General features: G+C 39.4%; 1 protein-coding gene across 1 annotated transcript in view; it reads right to left on the bottom strand.

The window, feature by feature from the left end:
• Positions 1 to 3,807: 3,807 nt before the first annotated feature.
• Positions 3,808 to 12,500, bottom strand: part of LOC138046518 (lon protease homolog 2, peroxisomal-like) — a 39,053-nt gene continuing 30,360 nt past the window's right edge. The window contains exons 28-30 of the mRNA XM_068893158.1: positions 5,904 to 5,984; positions 5,577 to 5,606; positions 3,808 to 4,475 (exon numbers count right to left, since the gene is read on the bottom strand). Coding sequence (XP_068749259.1) covers positions 4,356 to 4,475; positions 5,577 to 5,606; positions 5,904 to 5,984 — 231 coding nt within the window. The 3' untranslated portion in view covers positions 3,808 to 4,355. The remainder of the gene's footprint in view (positions 4,476 to 5,576; positions 5,607 to 5,903; positions 5,985 to 12,500) is intronic.

Genomic DNA, 12,500 nt, shown 5'->3' with positions numbered 1-12,500 from the left:
TTCAAATATTCAAAATCCTTCGAGCCACGCTGACAACGAATTTGGACACGGCTGGTTAACCGTTCACTTACTCGCTCTCACCGTATCGAGGCTCAAGAACTTACATTTGTTGGGAGCTGGTAAACTGAATTGGCTACTCGAAGCGAAGAAAGTTACAAAATGCACTTGAACTGCACGAAGCGAAACTTCTAGATCTGCTCACAAAGCGAAAATGATTGATTGAGACAACAAGGACTGAAAATGATTAAATTAAACCTAAATTAAACGAACAAATTAAGTACTAAATTCCGGACTAACACATTCCGTACACTAAAAAACTAACTACATTCCTAACAGTTGTCCTAAGGGAGGAAATACAACGGCACTAACGAATAGGTGTTTGGATCTAACAGTGGCGCTTTTCGATCCTCTCGCAAATCTCTGCAGGGCAAATATGAATGCAAGACAAATTACGCTCACAACATGAATAGAAAATTACTTAGGCGCCCCAGACTCGGAGGGTAAAAAAATGGGCCATGGAAATCTCGATAACAACTAAAAAAGATATTTACACGCAAACGTTCTCAATAAAAAAGCCGTACTTTATTGTCCTGGTGACTTTCTCGCTTTTTGTGTGGGTATTTGCCTGACTGAATGCGATTTACGCGACTTCTCAACTTCCCGGGTTGCCACTCGGAAAGGCTGGAAAGTAATTTCTAGCTAACCTCACATCTCCAGCATCAGTCAGGCCCACACTCCGGCAATGGCCACACGAATACATTTACTTCTCCTTGACCACGTTTCAAAGTTCAGCGAGTATCCATTGCTAAAAAACAGCGAAATATATTCAAATATTCAAAATCCTTCGAGCCACGCTGACAACGAATTTGGACACGGCTGGTTAACCGTTCACTTACTCGCTCTCACCGTATCGAGGCTCAAGAACTTACATTTGTTGGGAGCTGGTAAACTGAATTGGCTACTCGAAGCGAAGAAAGTTACAAAATGCACTTGAACTGCACGAAGCGAAACTTCTAGATCTGCTCACAAAGCGAAAATGATTGATTGAGACAACAAGGACTGAAAATGATTAAATTAAACCTAAATTAAACGAACAAATTAAGTACTAAATTCCGGACTAACACATTCCGTACACTAAAAAACTAACTACATTCCTAACAGTTGTCCTAAGGGAGGAAATACAACGGCACTAACGAATAGGTGTTTGGATCTAACAGTGGCGCTTTTCGATCCTCTCGCAAATCTCTGCAGGGCAAATATGAATGCAAGACAAATTACGCTCACAACATGAATAGAAAATTATATTGCCGGCGGCAGGATCTTTTGCAGGCCACTTAATCTAATAATTATGCTAAGACGATGTTTTGCTCATTGCAACTACAAACAGTTTGTTGAGCAGTAATAAAAGGAAAACTGTAAAATTTTAGGTTTAAACAGGCTTTTTCCAATGACCTCTGCGAAACCATGCGGTGTGCTGCACCAATTTAAAAGCTGTCAAACCACCTGCGAGCTGGTCATTGTGTGGGTTCGTGATAAACCCGCAGAGGATGTGGGCATCAGAGACCTAAATTTGAACTATGTACACGAGAATAACTCTTAAAATCTTAACAAGCTTCTTTTCGCAGTTTCCAGTTGTCACTTATTTGTATTTTTTTCCCTTACTACAAATGATTTTACTATAATTAAGTAAAGTACGATCGTCCGGTTGAGTGTAGTCCTGAGAAGGAGTGTTCGAGGTAAAACCATTTACGAAATGATTTTACAGTTGATTTTAGTATTATCTCCAAAAGAACTTTAAATAAACCTGATTTGACATGTACTTGATTGGCTGTCCGTTTTCCGTTCTACTAGAAAATTAGGCGTTTTTCCTCTTTCTGGTCATCAACCCTGAGGACTCTGAGCACGTGTTCGCAGCTCGCGCTTAACAAACGAGCTCAAAACTAAAGTGAGCTGAGACAATGCCCAAAGAAACTCAAGTGAGCATTGACAATCCACACGCACTGTCTCTTGTATTATCTTTGCAGGTCTAGTGCAAAAATTACTATGATCTCCAAGAGCCGCATCATGTGCCTAGGACGAAAGCACTACCCATTCTTATCGAACTTTGGAATTGAGTGTGTCTTTCGAGACCAAATGAAATGGATAGTTCACCTTCATGCATGAATTAGTCTTGGACGTCCCAGCTTCACATCAGACGAACTTAGTAGACACACAACAAAATGTTTACCCAAGTCTATCTGAGGGGAATTATGTGTCTGTGGTATAGAAACGGCCCATCATACTACAAGGAGTTTTTCATGACAGATTATGTACACAATAGCTAAACTTTGATAAACATAATTCTGGTCACACTTCGATACTTTAGTTTGACTTCAGATTGAAGCTGGATCCACAGTCAAGGATGCAGGGCACAACATCTACACTAAAGCGATATTCTATTGGCATTAAAAAAATAAGCTACATAAATGGCATGAGTGGGTGGATCGTGGATCCAGTGGTTAAGCCGCGCTGCGCCGCAAGCATTCACGTTTGTAAGGTGTCAAGAAATAAATGACACTGACTCGGCAACTCCCTTATACTATCCGCCATCCACTCGATCTCGTTCCCAGAGCCTCCGTTACCCTTGACTCTGGAAGAATCCAAAACCGGTGCCAAAAAACTCTGGTTCCGGTTTCTCACTGCGCGTGCGTGAGGGGAGACGGTTAGAAATAAACAAAACAACTGGAGTTCACCTTGCCGTGACAGTACACATGAGTTTAAACACATCTCCTAATTCACTCGAAATGTTTAAACTGCGGAGAATCAAAAACAGTAACGAGAGACATTTTTTTCAATCATAACAGATTTCAGTATCTGGTGTCACGCAAGTGAAAATTATACATCAAAAACAAAAACGTTACGGAACTGATAACTTGTAAAAATATTTATTTCTAGATAATCTTCAACCTTGTATAGATAAAAATCCAAAAGAAATCACGACTTTTTAGTTTAGAATTTGACAAATGACAGGAAATTAAACCGTTTTGAACAGCCAATCAAATATGGCCTTTTTTTTGGATTCGACCAGAGTCAACTTTCCCGACCGCTGGTCAAGGGACCGATGACCCTGGTAACGAGACTGCCATCCACTATACAGACAGTGCCGCAACCTTCGATTGTGAGAGTCAGCGGACAACTCACGACCCATGGTTACTTATTCAATAATCAATGAGTTGATCTCGGTAAATTATTGTCGAACGCCCAATTGGCCCAACTTCAACTTTTAACAAAATAAGTCAATTTAAACTTCTGATAAGAACATTCAACAACAAGTGGTTACGAAATTGAATTGTGAATTTTATCTAGTCTTTCCTAGCTGTCGTGGTTACGATCATTTATGTAATGTTTAAAAAACGAGCAGCAGTGTTTTATCGGGTATAAAAAACGAGGTGTAGCCGAGTGTTTTTAGACCCGATAAAACACTGCTGCGAGTTTTTTGAAAAGCTTCAAAAACTTCTGTTGCAGACCTATTTATTTTTTGAGTAATCCTTGGGTTTTCTATTTATATTCCCAGATAAAACTGGAGCTAAAAATTTAGCCGTTTTTATCAGATATAAAGACATTCACAAAAAATTCATTTCCTTTGTATTTGCTTATGAATTATTAATGAGTTTTTGAACGTCTTTTTAAGACTCTGCATAAATCAGATGTGGAGGCAAATCCGCCAAAGCAAGAGTCTAAAATGACTCGTGGTCAGCAGAGATACAGTTATCGGTGTTACAGTGCAATGCGTATTAGTAGAAAAGAACAGTATCGACTAAAAAATCCAACAAACAAAAAGACATTAACTATATTAAAGCATCAATGCACCAAACAATCACTATAGTAAATAACACTCTGGTACAAAGTAAATCGTCGTGTATCAATCATTATACCAAGCAAAACAAGACGACATTCAGAGGTTCATGGTGCACTTTACTGAAGATACAACCTAACAAAGTTAATAAGACCAAAAGATTGACAAGGATGCTCAGGTTTTAAGGGGTTGAACACTTAAAAAGGTTTAGGAAATATTTATTTCTAAGGTTATTTATTGTGAGGGTAAGTCTGAAAAGGACAGCATGGCGAACCAACCAACAAAGTGCCTTTTTCCCACGAATGAGTAGATTAGCTTCCCATATTTCGGCTTCAAATTGTCGGCATCTCCTCGAGTTAAGCGAATGGTTAAGACTTTTTGATAGCTTGCCAGTGAGATTATTTAGGTTGCTTTAGGAATACAAGACAATCACTTTATAATAACATCTTTGAAAGTGTCTTGGCTTTTCAACGTCACCTAGAATTCGTTCAGAATGCATTTACTATCCATTGCCTGGCCACTAGAGCTTACTACTCAAAGGTTTACTGCTAATAGCTTGTGCCATGCCAGGAAATTCATCATCGAAAGCGGCGCGCAGCACATCCTCCACTCTGTTTGCCAGAATAAAATCCACATCCCCCTGATGAAACAAAAAAAAATGCATCTTGTTAGTTAGGAAGTTGCTTCCCTTCTCGTATTTGAATTATAAACCGAAAGCATTGCCTTTACAATCCGTGTTCATGACTGACATGTTGTAGGACGCTGAAAAACCTACGCCCAATCGCAAAAGAGTAGGACACGGAGTTCCCGATGTTGTGTTCTGTCCTGTTCCCATCAGCAAATGAAGAAATCTCAAAAAGGCTTCTGTTATATGAGACCGCGTAAGAAAAATACAACAGTGATAAGTTTATGGGAGTTTATGGGAGCTTAGTTAACAAGCGTCCAAGTGCGTTTCAAAGCAAAGCGAGACCAAGAAACCGGGTAGACTTTCATATACCGGACTAAAATGGCCGAGGACAAAGAACTATTGTTATTCCGCTTACACCTTGTTAATTAGCTGGTGTTATGTTCGCTTTGTTCTTTTGTGTTATGGACATTAATTACTTCGGATCCAGTATGTGAAAGACCAGCAAAGAAAGGGGATTCAGTTCGATCTTTTGGCCGTACAAAATGCGGACGACAAAAAGTGGTTGCTGACTCCTCTTTTTTCACCTTCCTTTGCCCTGAAATCCCATGGAAACACTCGATGCGCACGGTTCCTCGTGGATAGCGTCATTATTCAAAGTTTGTATAGCACTAATTTGCCATCAAAGTTACATTTCAGGTGCTGTTTGCTCCATTTTTTAAAAGGCAACCTTTTAAGACAAACATGTCTGTAAAAGTTGTATATAAGGATAGTATATCAGTTTCTCTTCTGGTAAGAAGTGATTGCAGAACGTGCCTGTAGACTTCGTCCCTATAAGAATGTTTTGTGCGGATTTTAATTTTGACGAACGAAGTATCAGAGTAGGTTGAGTTAGTAACAGAACGGGAACCTCAGTTGACGGCGGGAGATCGCGCGAAATAGTATGGATTCTACTTTAATCTGACCTTATATGGACATTTTTCTGCGCGCGCCAACGTCAACTGACGTCCCCGTTCCGTTGCTAAATGAGCTTATTATTGTGAAGAACTGGGCTGTTGGCAAAAGTGATGAGCATAACGAAAAAAGTAAGGAAATAAAGGAAAATGCAATCCTTACCTTGACATTATCTGGTAGCTCGGACAAATCCTATATTTTGAAGAGAAAACACTGGACATTATAAACATTAAAAACAAGACCCACACAGCCTTGGCAACCGACTGCGAGAACAGCATGCAACAGAATGAGTCTGTGAAGAATGAGTAGCTGAAATCAGAGAGCGCCATCAGTTCTGAGAACATGCTGTTCAGCTCTCCACTTTGAGCCGCGAGTACATAACGACAATTTCCTACAAACGTGCACACTGCTGACTCGAGTGTCAGCTCTAAATCAAAGCAGGCGGGAATTTTGCGATGCTGCACGAGTTCTATATTTCATTTTCCTGACCTTTTCGTTCCGTCTTGGTAATATGACTCTCTTCAGACCTGCTCTGTGTGCTGCCAAAACTTTTTCCTTTATTCCACCCACCTTCAAAGGCAGAATAAAAAGTTAATGTAAGACGCCAGTAGGCGTTGACCCGGATGCATTAAAGCGATTTAATACAAACCTTATGCAAACATGGCTGACATTTTAATATTCTTTTCTTTGCATTCAAATTAACCTCGTTTTTGAGTTTAAACTGGAGTGTCTCAGTTTTCAATGGTGAGTTAAGCAATGAGAATGAGGCTTTTGTGGCAATTTTCCTCTGTTCTATATCTCGTTGCTTCTCACTCGATTCTTACTGAGATTTCCGATTTTTATGTATGCTTTTTGCTTTGTTAAATTATTGGAATTGACTTTATGTATCTCAATTCCGATTTATTAAAGATTCTTCCATTGAATGTTCTCGCTTTCATTTGTTTCCCTTTTTAATGCTAAAACAATGCAAAACGGCTGCGAAGCCATTGTTTACAAATACAAGCGCTTCAGCTTCGCTTCGTGCAGTATTGAAAATTCTCGTTCATTGTGCGATAAGCGCGTGCGTGCATTTGTAAACAAAAGGCTCACAAAAGTATCTTCACTGTGCCCGACTTCCACATCCGCCGGTCAGAAGTCATCACTCTTTGCATTTGCCGAAAGAAAAGTGAGCTTTGGGTGATGAAAAATGTCGGTTCTATGGAATTTTTGGCACGCTGGGCAAAAGCTCTATCAAGTTCAAAGCAGCCCCAACCCCATTCTTTGTATGACCATATCCATCATTCTGATAACTGAAAGTGTCTTGACTAGCACTTCTAGCGCAACGTTGTGTAGCAATCAATGATGGGAAGAATACAGCCCAGCGTTATGTTGCGCAAGCTTCAAATTTTTTTGCGCAGGTCAATTTAATACTGTATGTACCACTCAGGAGAACAAAGGATGGCATACATTTTTGGAATGCTCTTTCCTCATAATAAAGGAATAGTGTGTTTTCATGTGACACCACGGCGTCCATGTTGGTGTACCTAAACAAAAGTATGGCGGCCATGATGGTGTACCAAACTAATCCTCCGGGAATTGAACTCTATTTTTATGCCAATACTTCCTATTGTTTTAATTAGTAATCCAATATGGCTGCTGGTCACGTGAGTGAAAACGCTCCATATGTGTTATAGCATTTGCCAAAGTGTCATCTTTTATCATTTTTAGGGTGTAGGGATGGGTACAATTTTTGGCGCTCTAACGCGATCTTAGTTTTTCGGAAACCTCTCTTTGCCTGTCTGTTTCGGGTGTGGGGAGTTATTCAAAGCGAGAGGTGAACAGATGTGACTCTTCTTCTTTTCTGTTATCATCAGCCCAGTACTTTATGTGTAAAAGGCTTTTTCTGTGCCTTCATTGCCTGCTGCTGACCACGTTGCCTCGTGTCCGTCACAGGTGGACTTGTTTTCCGAAGAAGTTGCAAAAATGCATAACTAACCATTCAGACGGTTTGATTGAGCAATGAAGAGATCAAGGTTACATTGTTTACTAAAATACTTGGCGTTTTTTTACTTCTTTTATTTCTATATCACATATGCAAGTTCCAATGTGGCGGCCATGAATTGAATTCGAGAACTGTGGCCTTTTTTACCTCTGTTGTATCTAGGATGTAACAAATCTTGCTTTTTTTTTTTTAACTTGCACGGTAAAATCCTTTTGTCTAAAAAAGCTGTTTTTCATGTTCTTTAACTATTTCTACTACTTTGTTCCAACATGGCGGCCGTCCTGTTTGATTTTTTGGCTTCTTCAGCTCTGCCGGGTTAAAAGTACACAAAATTGACCCTAAATAAGCCGTAAGATAGCCAATGATTGAAAACGTCACTGAAACGACTATGTTATGCAAACCTGACAGAAGGAAATAATCCAGGTCACAATTATCTTTTATTTTTCTGTTGAATCTGTTTGTATACGAGTTTCTTTTAATGTTGGCAAGTAATGACGGTCCTTAGAGCGGGGGTATGGCTGCTTAAAACACGTAAATTAAAAAAAAACGTGTCATTTTTAAATGTTGTTAATTTGCAGTGGAGGAGTTGTGCTGTATTTTCTGATGTTATAAGTGAAAAAAAAATTGGAAATACGAAAACTGTTAAATAAGTCATTACATTTCCTTATTTCAGATGACAATGTCATGACTAAATATCGTTTTTGTATCATTCATAAGAAAGATGAGTCAGTGAGTGATCCCAATTGAGAGATTTTAACTACACCCCAACGCAACGATTCTTGGCTAAGCCTTCTTCAAGCAGCTACAGTGCAAAAGAACGGACCACTTCCAGACTTAGTAAAGAATGCGAAACAAGGGGAAGTGTTACCCGTTTCCTACCACCGAAGTTGTAGGAGTATCTTAACCCTAAAGCGAGATCTGGAATGTAATAAGCTTAAAGATGAGGTCGGGAAAGCAAGTCCTGAAGGCCATAATGACTTGGAATGGCCACGGAAGAGAGGCATTCCTTCCCGTTCTCAATCCTTTGAGGAGGACTGCATCTCTTGTGGAAAAGAGAAGTATGTTAAGCCAAGGCTACTCAGCATTCTCGTCACCACAGCCTCGGATCGACCCAAGGCTCTGGGAAACTCTATGCAGGTGAACATGCGCCGTAGGGTTTTTATAGCCGAAAATTGGCTATTTGAACACTGCGGCCCCTGCTCACTCCTCGTGCTCACATGAATGCACCAATTGAGACGCTTTTGATTGTTCTTCACGAAAACCAGTCGGGACATTGTTGCCTCTGAGGCCAATAAAGAATTCGCCTTACCACAGCCTTATTACATGACAATAATTACATGAGAAAGCAAACACTTAAGGTAATGAGAGCATGCGCGAATTCTGACGTCATTGAAAACAAAATGGAGGCCAACTCTTGATTTTGGGTTCTCTCACTCAACGTTGACTCGGCTGGGAGGGTGACCCTCTTAGCCGGGACAACATCTTTCCATATATGAAACGGGGATGTGTCGTAACTGTAACTACTCCACAGGTTCCTCATTGTCTGGCAATGTGTCCGTAATATGCCATAAAATATTATCTGTCGTTCTTTTTTCAAATTCCCAGTCCCTTTTTTTTTCGCGGCTTCCGTCTCTGTGTTGCTGTTTGTTGATCACCACCTTCGATAATTAATCAGTCGTGAATTGAATGAATTTGAACAAAAGCAGTGCGTGAAGCGCCCCCTTTTATAGTGCGTCTTCGTGTTTAAATAAGGACGTACCGAGCTCGTCTGAGTTGAGAAAGTGTTTATCTCTTGCTTTTGGAAAATATTATATCTCTATACCTAGACCGCAACTCAGACGTAACAATCTTCGAGAGGAGATTCTAATCGTCATTTTTATCTTATTATCCGCAGGACTGCTAAACACAAGAAAGACTTGTCAGTCCTATTGTGTATTCAAGATCAATCTGCTACTACGCATTCGACAAAATTCAACTAACAAAATGAGAATTATTGTCTATCAAGAGAAAAGCTATTGATATCAGGAGACATTGAATCGAACCCAGGCCCTGTTGCTCATGGAACGAGTACACATACAGCACATACAATACCGAGAAATCCTTCTATAGGACTGTTGCAGGCTCGATTAGCTCAAAAGGGATTGAAGGCACTAGAATGTACCTCAGATGGTTCATGCTTCTTTACTTCTGTTGCCCACCAGTTATGCAATGATCCTTCCTATCACATAAATGTGCATACTGCTGGAGTTGAATCCATCAGAAACAACCGTCAAAAATTTATTGGACCCATTACAGAGCAATTGTGCGTTTGTTTTCATAGCAACATACATGGTGTCATGTACTTATTGTGCAAGTAGTTTGCAATGTATTAAATGTTACTATACGTATAAATGAATCAATTGAGGGGTGGGCACCAGTAACTGTTATCAGTCCTATAAGCGGACAAAAGGGAACTACTGTGAACATTGGACATCTAGATGAAAGACACTGTTTTAGCACTTCAGTTAGATTATTATAATGACAGTATTTCAGGTTATGAAATCAGCGGTGTTACCAATGTCAACAATTATTCAGAGCCTGGTAATAATCGATTAATTAACGATGGCCAAAAATGATGTGAGTGTCAGTAATAATTTCTACAAAGCAGTGGCAAAAAAGAGCTTATATGAGAGAATGTATCAAGCGGAAGAGACAAAATCACTTGAAGAGTTCAGGGAAAAGAAAAACAATGCAAAGCGTCAAAACAGATCTGAAAATATTGAAGCAGCAATGGAAAAGGAAAATAAAAGCAATCCAGAACATATCAGAGACCTAAACAGAAAAGCATAAAACCATTTAAGGAAAGTTATGCGGAGCTCAAGGTTAAACCATGCAAACTGAAATTTGTCAAGGTCAAGACTCTATTAGACATACCATGTCAAAAGTGATTCAGTCTTTTTCATGGCCCTAAATACCTATATATGCACTTCCTGTGATCAGTTATGGTTCAGATCATCTGTTTCTAAGTGTAACAGTAGCAAATATAGTGATAAATATTCACAAGGTTTGTTGGAGGAATGTATAACTGGCACAAAAAGTGTTAATATTACTGAATGGATCTGCTCTACTTGCTAAACCTGGTGACATTAACAATATGACCTGGCAACAAAAACCAGACCTTATTCAAAATTACCCTGTCATCTGTGCAACGAACTTTAAACACATGGTACAGCTCTTTATAGAGGATGTGTTAAAGAGTAATCTTACGCCTATTAGAGAAATGGTATACTTACTTCACAGGGTTGAATTCCAGCAAAGGGGATTACCTCACATACATGCATTATTTCGGGTATCTAGTTGCATATGAGAGCCCACCATGCCGTTACACAATTATCCAACTATCAATGCTAATGCACTTCAGCCTGCCAATTTTAAACAATCGCGGTAACTTTCATATCTACGAGTAACGACAGTGGCACTTTTATTCAACTAATTTAACAAACAAGGAACAAACAATGTCTGGAAAAAGAGGAAACTAAAGGAAACGGCGGAGGACGATTTTGAAACTTTCGTACGCCATAAGGTAAGTTCAATAAGCAACGACTTGAAAGAGATGAAAGGAACTCAAGTCCAGAATCAAAGAGACATTGAATCTATTCAGAGTCAAACCAAGAAGAGTGAAAGCTCGATTCCAAATTAAAAGAAGCGTTGGATACAAAGCTGGAGGTATTAAGAGGAGAACTGCATGAAACTAACATAAGAATTGACAGAATTGAGAACGATGTCACGAAATATGTAAAAGAGATTGATGACACTTATGAGCGACTATTATCCCTGGAGAGATATTCTAGAGATTATAATTTGAGATTTTATAATATCCCTGAGTCAACAGGCGAAGATTGTATTGCAAAGCTCCGTGGTATCCTGGAGAATGATCTCCAATTGCAACCAAACATCGAAAACGCCCACAGGATCGGGCCCTTCAAGGATGATGGCACTCCTGGAGCGATTTTGGCTAAGTTTTTGTACCGTCCAGAGCGGTTTAGAGTTATCAAAAAGAAGAGGGAACTACGTGATGGTGTGCGTGTTTCGGACGACTTGATATGGGAAGACCGACAAACGAAGAAGTAATTGAGATTGGTGATGGAAGAGGATGCATTTGAAGCTGGGAAAAGACCTATAGATTTCATCATGGCAAGCTTTATATCGACGGCGCGCTTCATCAAGCTTGAGATGTTTGAACAGTATATACTTCATTATGTGTAAGTCCCATCTAAAATGTCTACTTAGTTTTATAATTTACACTTATCTTTAACTATTTACGTAATTTTGACGAGTAAAAATTTTAAGCTAATGACGCAAGAGTCTTCTGACCCAGATTTAAATTTACAATTATTAAATGATCATGGGATACTTTCGAATAAATCATGTTGGGTATGTCATAATGATATAACATTATGCTCACGTTAGAACATAGCTCGAGGGGGAGCGTTGAGAAAAGTTGGCCATTTCCCCCGGAAAACGACACAATTGGAAATGCTATCACCCAAAAATGTAAACTAGAGATGTGGGTGTTGACCAACATCACCATGGTCATCAGCCTTTGTTCCCCCGAGTGGTGCCAATCGGCTAAATCTGGGGTCCCGGTTCATGCACTTGTTGTTTATTAAGAAACGGTCCAGATAAGAACGATAGCAACAACGGCAACGAACATGTTGGAATTCAATTGGTATGCAAAAAGGTGATAACTTTTCTATTGTCTGTACTTACTTCTGATTGGCTTAAACAGCAAAAGTTAACAAAACTTCATAAAAGCAGTATTATATTCATCCTTACTTTCCAACCATCTTTCATCTTTCATCTGGTCTCAGTTTAAATGAATTCCACAGAAATCGTATGTGGGGAACATGTAAAATTGAAAACGTTTCTTGGCTTTTGTTTTCAACTCTTGTGATTGGTCAAAATCTTTTAACACAAAAAAACACCCTTTCAAAGTGGGCTGTAAATGAATTTTATTGCGTTAACGGCTTTCCTGTAGGTTTATGCATTCTCTGTGTAAAAATGATAACATTCCTATGTGGCATAACAAAGGAAATTGCTATCCACCTTACACGGATCATTACTTA

Source organism: Montipora capricornis, chromosome 1 (genome assembly GCF_036669925.1).
Source record: "Montipora capricornis isolate CH-2021 chromosome 1, ASM3666992v2, whole genome shotgun sequence".
Classification (NCBI taxonomy): domain Eukaryota; kingdom Metazoa; phylum Cnidaria; class Anthozoa; order Scleractinia; family Acroporidae; genus Montipora; species Montipora capricornis.
This window is presented reverse-complemented; position numbering and strand designations above follow the sequence as displayed.